Source organism: Ochotona princeps, chromosome 6 (assembly GCF_030435755.1).
Source record: "Ochotona princeps isolate mOchPri1 chromosome 6, mOchPri1.hap1, whole genome shotgun sequence".
Lineage (NCBI taxonomy): Eukaryota > Metazoa > Chordata > Mammalia > Lagomorpha > Ochotonidae > Ochotona > Ochotona princeps.
In genome coordinates this window covers 31,205,023-31,221,808 of record NC_080837.1, presented here as the reverse complement: position 1 = coordinate 31,221,808, position 16,786 = coordinate 31,205,023, and the positions used below count along the sequence as shown (strand labels likewise).

Sequence of the window (16,786 nt, the reverse complement as noted above, 5' to 3'; positions counted from 1 at the left end):
ATGTGGAATGTTTTCATGTGTTTGGAATATTTGTATCAACTTTGTTTTCACTTGGGAATAGCAAAGTCTCTGGAAGAGAACAGATTCTGAGATTCATTTAAAGGTGATTGTCCACTTGTTCATTTTCTGGCTATGTGAACAAAAGTAATCCATGTGACACACCCATGAATTCAATGCTTTTTTTTTTTTTTTGCTCAGCCGGGAAATCTAGTATATTGTTGTTGGGGAAAGGGGGCTGCAAAACTCACATCCTAGCTTTTCCACCGGGAATTAGCGATTTTTTTTTGGCATGGAATTTTGTACAATGCCCTTCACTATTTCTACAGCTTAATGCACTTTTGAAATGTCAGGGCTGTGAAACTCTCCCAGTGTATGATTAAACTGTCTTACTAGCTGGCTCATTTGTGGATGACATACTGACAACATCGCTTACCTTCACAAACCAACAACTTGTCATTGTAGAAGAACCCCACTGGACATTCACATCTGAAGCTGCCAACCATATTGATACACACTCCATTTTCACAGACCCCAGGGATCTCCCGGCATTCGTCAATATCTAGAAACAGAGCAGTCACAAATGAATGACAGCAGAGTACAGGGTCCTGCACAGGTTGAGACACGACTGAGTGCGGTGGTGATGGGACTAGCAGACATCCATGAAATAACCCAGCCACGTTCCACACACTCATGCGTTCACATGGATTTACTATCAGTCTTTTTGGTCTGTTTTGGAATGTCAGTTTTATCCAGACAGGAGCCATCTTTGTATGCACTGGGCACCGTGCATATAACAGATGCACAGAAATCAGTGATTGACATCCTGACTGTGAGGAGTTAATTTAGACAAAAACAAAGAAAAGAGTGAGCTGTGGTCATATACAATTCTGATTTTTAAAATTCCACTTCAATTTCCCTCCTCTTTTCTCTGGCTTTAGAGGGGAGGTACAGCTGGGGGCAGTCTGTAAATGGGGTTGGGCTGGCACTGCACATGGAGTGGCCTGGTGGCCTGTGTGCTTCCTGAGGAGGCTGGTGGCTGGGACTGGGTGCTACACCAGTGCTACTGGCCCTCAGCACTGTGACAGATGGCCAAGGACTCGATTCAGATGTTGTTAAATTAAGATCCAGTGTGAGTGCATGTTGGTAGCCAGCTACTGAGGGAGGCAAGTGGGCATGTATCACCATCCCAACAGCCTGGCTTGGACACATTTCTGAATGCCATACCACTTAAATCTTTTCCAGGACAACACTCATAAGAGTTCTAATAATAACAGGAATAGTGTGAACAGCCCCTTGCTGCATGCCTGGTACTTTCCTCAAGCAACCAGCCTGCATTTACTCACTGTGTCATCACAGACACCCCAGGACAAGGGCTCAGGGCACTGTGTTTATCCTCACTCTGTGGATGAGACAGTGGAGGCCAAGAAGTTAATCTTCCAAAGAGTACATCTAACAGGAAGCAGGGTGAGTTTTAGACACTAGGAATCTCTTAAGAGGAAATCTTGCCTTCCTTTAGTTTATCTGGATCTAAACCAGAACTGCCTGTCTCTCTGAGGCTCTGCTCCTGGTCTCCTGATAGTGTGGGAGGACACCTAAAGCTTTGGTTTCCAATCACCAGTCATTTTAGTTCACTAGTTCTCGGTTACTGTTGTTGAGGTACGGTGTCTTTTCTAGTCTGGAGCCTCTGCAAGGCACTTTGTTCTCATAAATGGTAAGCTGATGTCAGAGATTCAACAGAGACTTCAAATAACTGCTGCAGTTTCAGGAGATTCTCATTCTAAAAACACATCTGCTATAAAAGGAGATATTTGCCAGACTAATTCTTTTAGACTCTTTTTTTTAAGAACTTAATTTTGTCTAAAAACAAATTGATCTGTTTAATGGGAAAGAATAGCTCAGAATGTTAAAGGGTGCACTGCTATTTTGAATACAAGCAGCTATGTTTTAGATTTTTTGATAATTTGTCATTCATGTTTAAAAAAGCACGTAGAAATAATACTCCTACTGTATATCATCAGAAAACAAAGACAATGTGTATGCTATTTTTAGTGTAGGTTAAAACATAAAATATTAAAAGTCCCCTCCATTTGTTTTAAATATAAGTAATGCATTATTACCAATTTAATAATAATAGCCTGAATCAAATCTCTAGCTCTAGTTAAGCATAAAATAGCAAAAAAAAAAATGTTAAAAACTTTCTTCTTTCCTGTCTGGATTTTATTTGAGTTTCATCTTGGAAAAGTTTATATTTTAAGACAAGATTAATAAACATGCTATCATTTTAACCCCATATGAATGGACTCTATATGCCAACAATCTTAAGACCTTTCAGAAGGAGAGTATAAAGCTTAAACAAAACAAAGCTTCTCAGTCATCTAAACATTTTGTCATGGTGGAATTCGGTAACAATAAGTATATTTCAAGAGCTAGAGGCACAGCAAGCTGTGAGTCACGAGTGGGTCCTGGTCCCAGTTCTGTTATTAATTAGCTAGGTGGCCTTGGGTGAGTCCCTGTCCCCATGTGGGCCTCTGTGTCCTCTTGTGAAGCAAGACATTGGATTGGAGGATGTCTGAGGCCTTTGGAGCTCTGCTCGTGGACTATGCGAACACCATTTCAAGCCTTTGTTTAGTGCCAACCTTGCAGGGCAGGCCTTTCTGGGCACATGCCTGCTGCAGCATAGAGAGCCATCATTATTAGAGACAACTTATCTTCCGATCACAGATTCTCAGGAGATTAAAAGATCCATTTTTGGGAAGGGGAAAAACAAAGCAGCTGGGGCCAGGTGTTTCATGCCAATGTCATTTAACAGCTCTTCCTTCCAAGCCATGAAGTTTCTTTGGACATTGACTAGGCTGTGGAGCCATATGGATTTGGCACTGAGGGAGCCAGGCTGATTGCTGGACCAGACTCTTGTTTTCTTAAACAAGGTCACTGGAAAGACTGATGTGGATTTCAGTTTACTTATTTGGAATAAGGTGGAATAAAGCAGTGGTGATGTTTGCTACCAGACACAACGGTTCAGACAAAAGAGGGCATCTGAGGATGCATATAAATCACACAAGAGTAAAACTCTGCAAATGCAATAGCTTCCCATCCACTTTTATGTTCCTGGTTTGAAACCACAAGGGTATTGGCTGCACTGGCTGAATGCTGTGCAGTACTTCTGACTCTCACACAAGTATCTCCTTCATTGCAGCGTTCTCTACTCTAGTTACCAGATGGAGCCTCAGGTGGAAAAGACTTTGTTTTCACATCTGAAATTCTCAAAGTTGATGACCTGAGTAGACTCCACGTGAGACAAAAACTGACCCACGAAAAGGGGTTTATGTGCACAATTTACATGGAAGATTTGGTGTGAATAGTCACATTAACTTCATCTTAGTCAGAAGGATTGGGAATTACAGACAAATCAAATGTCAACTGGCTTTGCTCCCAGAATCTTTCTCTTTGTTGATGCCTAGGGTTGGCTTTAACTAAACTTGATTGTAATTTTGTGAAAAGCTTTCCAGCACCCTTAATCATGAGCAAAAAATGCTGTTGCCAGGGAGGTGGGTGGAGCTTTGCAGAGTCCTTGCAGAGTTTCTTTCAACTAAGAATCAGCATTTCAATAGAGCTAAAGTCATTATTTAGCAAATTTTCCTTCTAAGAAAAAAAATAGTAAGCTGAGAAAACATACTTTCCTAACACAAAGGCAAAAGCAGAAAATTCCAACAACACTCATATGTTCAGTGCTCTTAACTCACCAACAGGTAAGCCAGTGTAAATGTCAATGACGAAGCCGGGTCGCTGACTTCCACAGAGGTTAGCAAATTCATCTGCAACGATTCAACAAAAGTGGCAGGGCAACTGGGATCAGTAAAGGTGACAAAGAAATCACCTTGCAATATTCTTGAAAGATACTTGTATCTTGGAGAATTTAAAATAAAAGGTCAATGTGAAAATTCCCAGAGATGCAACCTTGCCCGTAAGACAAATGCTGAAGGGAAAATTATCTGATGCTGACAGGATAATGAGAGAGAAACAGAGGTTTCCACACCACTTGCCACTCAATTTTAATGAGCCTGTGGGTAGGAGTTTGGGTTTCAATATGGACAGTATTTAGTTCTGAACCTAGGGACTGGCAAGGACACCTCTGCCCTGAGACAGAAGGTTTAATGAATGCTTACAAGCCCATTTTCTCACTAGATCGGGGGATACGAGAGGAAATACAGCCGCCAAGCTCTTGATATCAGATCTATTGATGACAAAGGCCAACTAACCAGTCTTTATCTTTACTTCGGTTGCAGGAGCTCTATTTCATCTGGTACCATTTTCTCTCCTCCTGGCCTCTACCGTCTTGCCCTCTCTGTTTCCCATATGGGAATTTATCAAAATTGATAATAAAGGATGAACAAAATATCATCATCCATTGTCCCTTCTGAGATTGTATAATTCCAGAGGATGACTGTAACTGACATGGTATCATTCTAAACTCAGTCTTCTGATTAAGTCCACTGCCTCATTGACTTTGCAGTGAAAAATTAGTAAATGGCTTAGGAAAGATTTTCACCCAAATGTAGCATGCTCATCTCCTGCAGCTTTTTCATCCTTAATACATGAGTGCCCACCTCCGATGAGTTTCACACCAGCTGACACTGCTCATTCAGAGAAACTGCAGGGACTCGCAAAATATGTGCAGATTTCACAGCTAGTGAAAGCCAAGGCTGGATCTGGCCACTGCACAACATGAAAAAGAAATACTGCCTTTTGTATCAGTTGTAATATATCCTTAATGCTCAGACACTCATTTCTGAGAGTAAATTTTAGTCTGTATCAGAGGTCTCCAGAGGAGTGTGCAGTGATCCATTAAGATTAAACAGTACTGGGACTTTCGTCTATCTTTAGAAAATTTAAAGTTTCTTTAAAATTAACTTTGTGTATGTTTTATATAACAGTTCACAAAAATAATAAATGCAATTTTCAATGTAATTTAAAATATACACATACATATGTAGATATACTTTAACACATGACAAAATTTTAAGCACATATCCCAATATTTTTTTACATATATATATACAATTTTTGATCATATATATGTATATATAACTTTGAATCACATATATATTTATATATATATATAGATAGAGATAGAGATATATGATCAAAAGTTTTGAATAGCAGGGACAGGCATATTTGGCTAAGTTGCTACTTGAAACACCTATATCCCTTAACCTAGCTTAAGCTCCAGTTACTCTGGTTCTGATCCAATTTCCTGCCAGTGGGTATCCTCAGAGGCAGCAGGTAATGCCTCAGGTTCTTGGGTCTCTGGCATCCATGTGGGAGATCCAGATGGTGTTCAGAGAGCCTGGGTTCATCCTATCCCTCGTGATTGTGGGCATCTGGGGTCCATATAAGTAGATGGTAGATCTCTCTTTCTCTGCCTTTCCAATAAAATGAAAATATAAAGAATTTTTAAAGTTTGGAATACCATTCTTCAAATTGACAGTCAGAAAATTTGTTCTTTTTAAAAGATTTATTTATTTTCCTTTGAAGGGCAGAGTTACAGAGAGAGGGAGAGAGATTTTCCATCTCCGGTTGACTCTCCACATGGCTACAATGGCTGGAGATGGGCCAGTCCAAAGCTAGGAGCCAGGACAATGATCTCTGTCTCCCATGTGTACACAGGGACCCAAGTTCTTGTGCCATCTTATCCTGCCTTCTCAGGCACTTCACCTGGGAATTGGATCAGAAGTGAAGCAGCAAGTACTTGAATCAGTGCCCGTATGGGATGTCAGTGCTACAGGTAGAGGCTTAGCTTACAATGCCACAGCATTGGCCTCTGTTTCCCCCTGCTGCCCACCCCCCCGACAACCCCACCTAAATTTTACTTGAAAGTTAGGGATATAGGACACAGAGAAACAATCATTTTACTTCCCAAATGTCCACAGTGACCTGACCAGGCTAGAAGCTGCGAATCCAATCTAGAATTCCCACATGAATGGCAGAAACCCAACGACTTGAGTTTTATCACTGCTACCCCTTAGAGATTGCATTAGCAGAAAGTTGAAATCAGAAAATAGATACGGAAATCAAACATAAACTTTCTGCTGTGTATGGGCAGGATGTTAATGTTTTAACCAGCATCTTAACCCCACAGCCAAATGTCTGCCCCAGTAAATTTATTCTTAAAGGGCCAGAGAGTACAAATATTTCTGGCTTTTTGGGTTGTAGTCTGTGTCAAAATCACTCAGCTCTGTCATGAAAACAGTCATGGAAACTATGTAAATAAATCGATGTGTCTGAGTTTGAATAAAATTTTATTTATAGGCACTAAAATTTAAAGTGGGTTTAAACGTCATGCTATAAAATATTACTCTGATATTTTAGCTTGTGGGTATTCAGACAGGTCATGGGCTCCAAGTTTTTTTCAAAATATCTATTTGTAAGTCAGAGATAGAGAGAAGGAGGAAGGGAGGGTGGGAAAGAGAGAGAGAGAGGAAAGAATGGTCTTCCATTTGCTGGTTTACTTCCCAAATGACCACAATGACCAGGGCTAGACCAGCCCAAAGCCAGGAGCCAGGAACTTTTTCTGTATCTCCCATGTGAGTAGAGGAGCCCAAGGACTCGGGCCTTCCTCTGCTGATGTTACCAGGTAGTTGTATTGGAAGCAGAGCAGCTGGGACTTGCACAGGCACCTGTATGGGATATGGGTTAGGGGCAGCTTAACATGATTTGCCATAACACTGGTTCCTAGGGACTGGATTTAACCCATGGGTTTTAGTTTTACAATCCCTGACCTAAAAATATTTTATAAAGATAAAGGTAAATCATAATTCTAAGATGCTTATGATATTATTGCTGGAATAAACCATGAATGATCCTACTGAAACTCAAACCCACCTGTGCTTGGGATGGGACATTGTTCACAGGGCTTGTTCCAGGCACGGCCAATGTTGTAGGAACAACAGCACATCTTCTTGGTCATATTGAACAGCAGTTCTCCATCACAGGTCTGGTTATCAGCATAGTAATTTCGATAGCACAAACTTCTTCTCATATCTAGATTAAAGAAGAAGTGGGAAAAGTATTGGTGATGCCATGGTGAATAACACAACAATTTCCTAAAGAATGAGCTCCATCTGTATTGCATTGTAACCTGTGATCAAGGGAAGAAAAGCCCCCTCAGGCAACTTTCTAGCTATCTAGGCTGGTATAAGGGAAATGACTTTGAGAAATGTATTCACTGGTCTTGTGTGCCACAGAACTCAGTCAGTATGGAGCTAAAACATTTATAAGGGGTGTGTGATTCTCTGTTCAATCTCTCAACAACAATTCTTTGCTGCTGTTTGGCAGTAGGTTTCTCATTTCCCACTGATGATGTTTTACTACTGCAGGTCAGTGCTGTAAATAAAATTGTATAAAGATACACCCAAATGTCAAACAAAAGAAGTACTATTAAGCCATTGTTTGGGATTTTCCTGCATTACATTTTAAAGAAAACTCCCAACTGCCCACATGAGGTGGTGAAATAATGCCAAGTTCACAGTTTAGTGGGAAGGAAGCTCTTACTGAACAACTAAGAGATGGCAGTCCTCAGTCTGATGAGTAGCACAACACCGCGACTAATTGCTAGTAATGTAAGCTCTCTTCCTCTTTGCAGATAAGAACCAAACATGCACAACTGAGGAAACTCTGGACTCACCCATGCAATTATTTCCCCCATTCACTTGCATGTAGTCTGGAGGACATATACAGGTATAGTTGCCAACAGTGTTGTAACATGTCCCTGGGCCACAAATTCCAGGAGTCTCACATTCATTCACATCTACAGTCCAAAGAGAGAATGCAGTGTAAACACAAAACCTTCACATTGGGATAGCCTGGTACCCATCAATATAAATGTTATCCATGAAGAAAATATGCACAAAGCACTTCTAATACAGACAATAGGGGTGTTATACATCAGTGTTCATTGCACAAAGGCATGATATTTTGGAACGAATGTTTTGGAAAGGAACTCTCGTCTTCTGGCACAATTTCCTAATAAATGAGTCTACAACATCCTTAAGGATGACAGAGACATGGAAATCTGGAGAGATGATCATTTTCAAACATCCTTCACAAACGTGAGTACCTACTTCACATGTTCACAGAATCTATGGAAGGATTTAACACATCCTAAATTCCCTAAAACCTGGCTTTGTGAATCTGCACAGGTAAAGCAGTGGGGAAGCAGATGCTGCGCCATAAACCTCTGTGTAGTTCTAGAGGTTGGTTCTCTTGGACTCCATGAGCTGTATCAGATACACAGTGATGCTCCATTAATTTTCAATGAAGTTATCACTTTCTATGTCACCTAGCAAGTCTTTTGGAGAGCCAGGAATGTACATGACACAGGAAATCTCCTCCATAGCTAGCCACATGATTCCTGTGTGCAGATGTAAACCATCTTTGCCACCTTGGTCCATGGCCAAAGTGACCAATATTCTTCATCTTTCTAGGAATATGGGATGAACAGAAATGGCCAACGACTTCTCTCAAAGAAAAGCTCACCTAAATGTTCCAGTAACATGATGAAGGCTGAGAAGAGGAACTGAGACTTGCCCTGCAGAGTACTAGTACGAATGGCTCTCCTGAAGAGCACGAAAAATCATTTTGTAGATGTGCAGTGGACTGTGGCCCAGAATAACAACAAAACTCCACTCTCAGGAAAAGAGGGAGATTTAAGACTTACTGGAAATGGCATCATTTCAAAAACTTTACTGCAAATTGTCATATTGTGACATATTTGCCTGGCTATGTTCATCAGGCTATTATTTAGACGTGATGCTATACTGCTAAATTTTCAGGTTTGCTGGTACTTGTGCTGTTTTCTCAGGTTCTCAGGATAATTCATCAGCATGTAAGGGCCACTTACCATCGCACACCCGGGTATCTTCATTCAGGTAATAACCTGTTGGACAGCGGCACTGGAAACTCCCAAAGGTGTTGATACATTTCCCCCCTTGGCATAGCCCTGGCAGCTCCTGACACTCATCGATATCTAACAAAATGAAAACAAAATCATTTTTTTAACTACAGTAAAGAAGCCAAAAAGAGTCCAGACTGCATGGCCATTAAAATCAATTACCTTCCAATATGACAGTGATGGGGTTTGGTCGAAAACCTTCTCCTCCAGGACAAAGAATCTTGTACTCAGCTATTGAAACAATTAAGAAAAATCAAACAGAGCTCTTCTGAAACTAGAATTTCTAGTAATAACATTCTCAAGAAAAAATGCTGACATAGCCAACTGAAATGTCCAATTTTAAGAATCTTTAGTCGTTTCTCCACCCACCTAAAGCAAGTTATGCACATCTGTTACTTCCGAAGGCTTTTACTAATGTGTGCCAACAACTGAAAGGCCACTGTCTCCATCTCTGAGCACTCTAAAAATGCTCCTAGCCTTATATTCTTGTGAACTATTTTATTCCTCATCTCCATCATTATTTCTTTTTAAAGATATTCTTTCTCTTATATTATCTAACAAAAAGTCTGTCTCCAGTTTAATGTCCTGTTCAGCCTTACATCCTGGAAAGCACAGCTTCCTTTAATAACCCATTTGTCTCCAAAACCATTTCCAAAAAGAGTCATAGGAAAAGCTATTCCCTCTTGGTTCCCATCCCACATCTCTCCGTAATGACTAGAGACCTTTCCTGCCCCTCTGTTTCCACTGATGCCAATGCTGAGCCTCCAGGTTTCCAAAAACAACTGTCTACAGTGTCTTTTGATTCCTCTCCATTAATCCTTCCCCCAAGTACTTCATTCAAAAATATTATTTCAGTGCCATGTACCACCACTGAGATACACAGAAAAGTACATGAATAAAAATGACCCTAATTTGCCACATCATCTTGGTAAGTATTTGCAAGATGTGGTTCTTTCATAGTCATTATCATTTTTCCCAATATGATAATCCCTGCCTTGATTCTCTCAAATTACACAAATGCATGTAAACATGTCTGGACACATAGACCGGCTCTAACTCTGAAGCCAGAATGAATGGGATGTGCCTTTAGTGCCCTACTAATCATTATTAACCTGTTGAAGTGGCACACTGAATTAAAAATCCTGGCTGCCTCCTCCAACATCAATGAAATTAACTGTCCCTTTTTTACATCTTCTCTTTGTGTAATTGTCTACTTTGAGTTTCCTATTCCTTGTCACACCCTTACTTGAAGGCCCAATTCAAAATGTAGAAGGTGATGACCATTTGCCAATTAGAACTGAACCCTTTCTGAAGAGAAGAGAGGAGTGGGTATCTCTTAAGCACTCAGCCCCAGTGCTTCTTACTTCGCATGAGTGAATTTGCTTAATCAAATGAAGAATTCTATGCATGCCAAGTACCCTTCCCAAAGTTGGCAAGTGATGCAGTTCTAAACTGCACCAGCTGTGTTCTACCACTCATGGCACTGAGTTCTTGTCTTATCTTGGTGAGGGTCTTAACTTTGGGTCATTTTTTGCCATCTATCAGATATATTCCTAAGAGCAGCATTTGGTCCTGTTCATTTTATACACCCGAAGTACACATTCCAGATGGTCAACAGATATTTTTAGAAGAAGTAAATAAACAATCCTTTGGCAAAAAAAGATTCTATGTCCATCCCAAGGTACCTTGTGAGCAGCAGCCACTGACATTTACCAAAGGAGCTCCATCTGATTCTCAACTGCAATGTAGGACCCACTTAGAAAACAAAAAATCTCTTATTGTTTTAAAAATATGTCCTTAAAATCACAGTCTCAAGCTCTTTCAAGTCATACCATCATAATGAAATGGAATAATTTCATAGACCGTGCTTTTCACCCGTGGATACCCTGAATCTGTTTTAGGGCTTCTGAAGCTAATTAACAGGCGACCAAGGGAGATCCATCAGAGGGTACCCATAAGGTAAAAGAGTAGAAGGAATGGAGCCTGGGATATCTTCCAAGTAATGATATTTTTCACCCAGCTATAACCGAGATTCCACCTACTCCTCCCTACAACCTGTTCTTCTAATGCAAATCAAAGAGAGGTACATCTGGCTCTCAGGTGGAATATGAGCCTCTCTCAAGGCTGAGGGATGCATATGTGAGTAGAGACCAATGGTAGCTCCTGGCTCACCACTGGCCCTTCTCACCTTATGCCCCACCTCCTCGCAAGGCCTCTCCTGTGTGGATTTGGAAAGGAGAATTGACTTTGGTTAGAACAATAAGTAAGAGGATGTTCACTTACTTGTGTTCACAGCAGGGCACAGCTCACAAGGAGTACCCCAGGCTTTACCCAGAGAACAACAGCAGGAAGCTTTAGAAACACCAACTCCAATTTCATTGCTACAGGCCGTATCACCATTGTCTCCTCGAGGTCGAATATCCAAATAGCAGTTTCCAGAGCGGGTATCTATTTGTCATATGCAAACAGGAAAGTGTCAGGCAAATTCTTTTTGCTTGGGGGTCAAAAATTTAAACTCATCTCAAACTTTTAAAAACTTAAGTTATTTTTTACTAAAAAATGAAAAAGTACCCAAGAATATACAATGGAAATTTTTCTATAGGAAAGATAACTGAAGATATAAATCAGATTTAGGAAATGATTAAAAGTTTCTATTTCTATCTTACTACTTTCATAAAAGTTGAAAATGGAAACTCCAATGCTGTTTTAAAACTAATAAAAAGAGTATGTTTCCTGGAAAAGTTCTTTAGATCTTACCAACACAACCAACTCGAGTTGGATTCAGCTCAAAATCTGGGGGACAGTCACAGGTGTAGCTTCCTGGAGTGTTGACACAGTTCCCACTGATACATGTAGTTGGATCCAGACACTCATTAACATCTAAAATCAAATAGCAAGGAGTAGAATGATCACTTAAGCCATTGAGGACAGATATCACCAGGTATAGTAGTATCAACTCTAAGGCTCCAAACAAGACCTATTATAGTTACAGCTACACCTAGAATCTTAGTTGTCTACTTCTGAACTAAGCTCCCTCAGGAAGGAAATACATCATAACATTGAGTCTTTCCCCATCCCGGATCATATTTTTACTGTTCAACCTTATCATTAGAATAGAAATGTAACTTTGCAGCTAGGAAAAGCACACTGGACAAGAATAGCGGAGGTGAGATGACTTGACCCACAACTTTGCTCAAGCAAAAATTTTGACACTGTTTTCATAAAGCATGGCTTGATTTTGTTGTTGCTAATTTATGGAAAGATGTTCCAGGAGCACTCAGGAGCAAGTGTTTTCTGCAGTTTCCTCTATGCACATGCAGGCGGTTTAGTGAATTTCTTCAGGACTGCAAAGGGCCTCAATCTGGCCACTGATACTAAGTTAAATCCTATGTCCCTTTCCAGTTTTATTCTGCAAACATATACAGATACTTAGGATTTTTTTCAACTTCTACCACTGTGCAGCCTGTTTATTTTGAGCATTCACAATATTCAAAAATTGGCAAATGGGATCATAGAGGAGAGACTGAGAATGGGGACAATACCTTCTCCTTTGATCTTTTTACTTGGAACCGGTCATTCTCATGTCATGATATCCATGGCCGATGAAGCTTTTGCTCAAATCACATGTGAATTTGGATGAACAGGCCCAGATCAACACACATGAGGTTAGACAGAAGGATGCTTGTGTTGGTTTGGGGCATGGAGGAGAGGGCACGGAGGATAGGGAAGTAAAGATTTCCTTACATATGTGAGAGGTCTGGCTTAGCCTTATAACAGTTTTTAGAAAAAAGCAGAAGAATGTGTTTCAGGGGAGGAATGTTCCAGTCCAGAGCAGCTATGAGGAGGTGGTGGTGGTCATGATCTGGAGGGCCACTGAATCAAGGCTTGTGTAGGTGGCTGAAAAATTAGACTTTCTCTAAAATCTGAACTCATGCAGAATGGAACTTATCTCCTCAATATTTTTGAGCAGTTGAGTGAACTAAGAAGGAAGTTTTCCAAGTCTTTGCTTAGTGCCAAAAAGAACTGAGTGACAGTGTGCTGGGATACTGATAGCTTTTCTAATTTTTTTCTCAAATGATCCCTGGGAGGTCCTTCCACTAGAAGAAAACAATTAAATGATGTATGCATTATACATGGGAGCTACACTGTGTGTCCTGGGAACTCTGGTGACCACTGGCAAGGAGAGGATGAAAAGGAGTACAAGGAGAAAATCTGTATTCCCAGGCCATGGCTTTCCAAAGGAAACACTCTAAAAATGTACCCTGGGAGAAAAGGAAAGGGTCAGGAAGCCATACAGCTGGAGCACCCCCATAATGTTCCTCTGTAGCCATGCCCCCTGTTCTAAGGCTACTAACTCTGTCCTTCAAATGGCTTGGACCCTTTCCCCTCCATCCTCTTGCTGTTCAGTTTCAGGCCTAAGGAAATATATGCTGATTCCCAATGCCTCACTCTTGCTGTTTTGTTTGTTCTCGCTCTTGCTTTTATTTTCAAATGTGACTACCCTTGTGTTCTCCAGCCAGGACTAAACAGCTGGATATCCTGGGACACCTGGGACATCCACTTTGATGTGAAAGGATGTCTCACCTGTGCAGTTTCCGCCACTTCTGTCCAGTTCATAGCCAATCTCACACTCACAGCGGAACAGGCCCGGAAGGTTGTGGCACGTCCCAAAGACACAGATGTTTGGGAGGGAGCACTCATCAATATCTAGGCAAGCAGATTAAAGGGGGCAGAAGTGAAATTTATTTTTTAGCAAAGAAATTTCCCAATATAATTAATCAACCAGTATTATGAAAACAAAGACTACCTGACATAATTCTAAGTCCTTCTGCTCTAAGACTTGCAGAGGAATTGTCCAATGCAGGAAAGACTCACAGGCAAGGGGTCACGTTTCTTTAGTTTGTATTCCACACCAAGCAGTGAACTAAGCATTGGTAGATATGCACCTTACCTACAGTGTTTCACATGGTCCATGTTACTGGTAGAAAAGTGGCCACGCTAGAGTAAATTCTTTGGTGGTTTTTGTCTATATAGTCTATATGACTTTCGGTCTGTGATACATTTATTTTATATTTCTAAAACATATTTATATAAAGGGAACAAATCCTGTGCATTCCATAGATTCAATTTTAAGAACATGATGATACATTCCACCCTATCTCCCATCCTTCCCTCACTCCAACGCCTAAATTTTAAGAGCCATAAGGTCTTTGTGATAAGCTTCCTAATCAGTTTTATAACCTCTGTATCTCCAGTATTAAAGTTTGTTCAGTATTGTTGATGGAGATCTGAAAAAAGCAAGTACTTCTCCCAGATCCTGTCCCTGCTTTGTGTGAACACTCTGCTTGCGCTATTGACACACGGGCACATTTTCAGAATGGCTTAAAATAACCACAACCACTGTGCCAACAATGATTTATATACTAAGAATCAACCAACAAACAAAACCTTCCTTAATAACATGAAGAGAAGTAAAACTTCACTGAGGGCATTTATGTTACTGAGGTGGTACAATATCTATTTGGCTTGGATATTTAAAGTAAACAAAATAAGCAAAGCATTAGGCACATTATGTAGCACATACTCTGGTTTCTTGCCCTAGAAGAATTTTCTAATAAACTATTCATATTTAACATAACTGTATAAAAAATATGCAATGGTCTCCTAAGAGGGAAAAGTATTTACATAAAATATAACAGGGAATTTGTATACATATTTATGGCTAGAGAATTCTTCTGAGTTGAATTCTTCTGAGTTCATTTCTGATTAGCAAAGAACAGCTATTAACAAACACATTAAGTGTGGTCTTATCTAAACTTACTGTCAATTATTATCATCTGCTTATTTCTACCAAAAGCTTTTTAGTGTATTTTAATCACTAATGCTTTTTAATGAAGAAGAATGCACTTGAATTTAGCAAGCCTGAGCAAAGCAAAGAATCCTGTTTTTCCTAATAAGACCCATCTGTAGCCATCACTTGGCTTAAGGTTCTTCCTATCTAATTCACACTCTTCAGAAATACACAGGCTTAACTGTGACACCCCATGACATTATCCCAAAGGGTCCTTGATTGAACAAACTTGCAAAAGATTTTTCCATGTTCAAATAGGCCAGATACCAGGAGAACATGGTGAGACATCCAGGATGTTGTCTCCCATATGGAAAATCTCTCTGATTACCTGCTCTGCGATTATTTTACAGTCTTTACCTCTAGAAATCAAACCGTAGCAGAGATTAACAGCCATGATTCCATATTTAGATAATCCTCCAATGGAATATTAGGGAACAAGCATTTGGAATTCTTTCCCCTGCTCTAGGGACAAATGGGTTACACTGAGTCGAGCACACTGGGTTATTTTTTCTCTTCCTTGACTAATGAGTAAAGTCCTGCAGATCATCTGGCCAAGGCTGGACATGTAGCTTGTGGCCAGAGAACTGACTTTTTTTTTTCTGCACAGAGGGAACTGGTACAGTTGGAGATCCTTCCACCCACCGAATGGACCTGCTTAGATGAGAAGCCAAAACACACCGAAGTTTCAAAAAAGCCTCCATGTGTTTAAATAACCTAATCTCATCAAGCCCTAAAGGCTCCCACCAGTCTCCCCATCCGTTCATTACCTTCACAGGCCTTCCCGTCAGCACTGGGCACGAAGCCCATGTCGCACTCGCAGCGGTATCCTCCCGGGGCATTGAGGCACTGCCCATTGCCACAGAGATTCAGGTTCTCGGAGCACTCATCGAGGTCTGCAGCCAGAAAGAAACCAAGTGATTCTTTGCTTAGGGAGGACCTTTCCAGTTCCTCGGGTCAGAGGACTTACTGAGGATAGCAATGTTTAGTCCTAAATTCTATTTGATACGTTTCAACTTGTTTGTTTTTGCTTGGGAATGCCAACACTGAATAGGCAAGGGATATGGAGTTCAGATTCAGAATCCTGCATGCTGAATTAACCCTAATGCTGTCAAGTAGAAAACAAGTCAAATGAACCACTCAAACTACAGCTTCCTCACAAAGGGTCCTCTGCATGGAGGGTACATCCACGACAGGGGAGCAAAGTCCCGATGTGTGCCAGTCATTCAAGCTGCAGCTGAGAAGGGCAGCACAAGAAATGGCTACTGTAAAAGACACCATACCTCTTGTCTGCCCAATCTCTATCTGCCTTTTAACTCAGGAAATCAGCAGGCATTATAGCATCAGACACATGAACCATGCATAACTAACATATTTAAATATTTTCTCAAAGGAAGTGAAAGATTTATGATAAAAAAATTCACTTAGGTAAAGAAAATTAATTTCAACTATGATAAAACTTTGTCAGTAAAAAAAAATCCACATCAATCACTTAAGAGGTCTTAGCCTGTTTTGTGTTTGGTTGACATTTAAATAGCAAAGTGCTCAGGAAAAATTAAGGCTTTAATTCATATGAACAGTTACGATACCTATGGCCAATGAATAATAGTTCTCATCATTTTATTTAACTCAAAAGTCCTGACATTAAAACATTTTATCAGCAGGGTCAGCATTTCAGTACAGCAGAATATGCTGTTACTTAAGACAATGGAGTCCCTTATCAGAATGCTGGTTCAAATCCTGACTTCTCTGCTTCCAATCCAGCTCACACCCCCCTCCCCCGGAAAGCACTGGAACACGTCTCAAGTATTTGGGCCCCCGCCACCCACATGAGACACCTGTTTGAAGCTCCAGGCTCCTAGTTCCAGATTTGTCCAGCCCTGGTCATTTGGAGAGTGAACCAGGGTATGTAAGATCTCTATTTCTTTCTCCCTTTTTCTCTGGAACTCTGCCTTTTCAATACAATAAATAATTTTACTTTTAAAAAG

General features: G+C 40.5%; 1 protein-coding gene across 2 annotated transcripts in view; it reads right to left on the bottom strand.

Moving 5' to 3' along the window:
- Nucleotides 1-16,786, bottom strand: part of FBN1 (fibrillin 1) — a 227,834-nt gene that overhangs the window by 40,733 nt on the left and 170,315 nt on the right. For both annotated transcript variants that reach the window (XM_058665887.1, XM_004578093.4), the window contains 10 exons: nucleotides 15,569-15,694; nucleotides 13,535-13,657; nucleotides 11,708-11,830; nucleotides 11,234-11,398; nucleotides 9,113-9,181; nucleotides 8,900-9,025; nucleotides 7,685-7,807; nucleotides 6,883-7,041; nucleotides 3,744-3,815; nucleotides 434-559 (listed from right to left, as the gene is read on the bottom strand). In XM_058665887.1, the coding sequence (XP_058521870.1) occupies nucleotides 434-559; nucleotides 3,744-3,815; nucleotides 6,883-7,041; nucleotides 7,685-7,807; nucleotides 8,900-9,025; nucleotides 9,113-9,181; nucleotides 11,234-11,398; nucleotides 11,708-11,830; nucleotides 13,535-13,657; nucleotides 15,569-15,694 (1,212 nt within the window). The remainder of the gene's footprint in view (nucleotides 1-433; nucleotides 560-3,743; nucleotides 3,816-6,882; nucleotides 7,042-7,684; nucleotides 7,808-8,899; nucleotides 9,026-9,112; nucleotides 9,182-11,233; nucleotides 11,399-11,707; nucleotides 11,831-13,534; nucleotides 13,658-15,568; nucleotides 15,695-16,786) is intronic.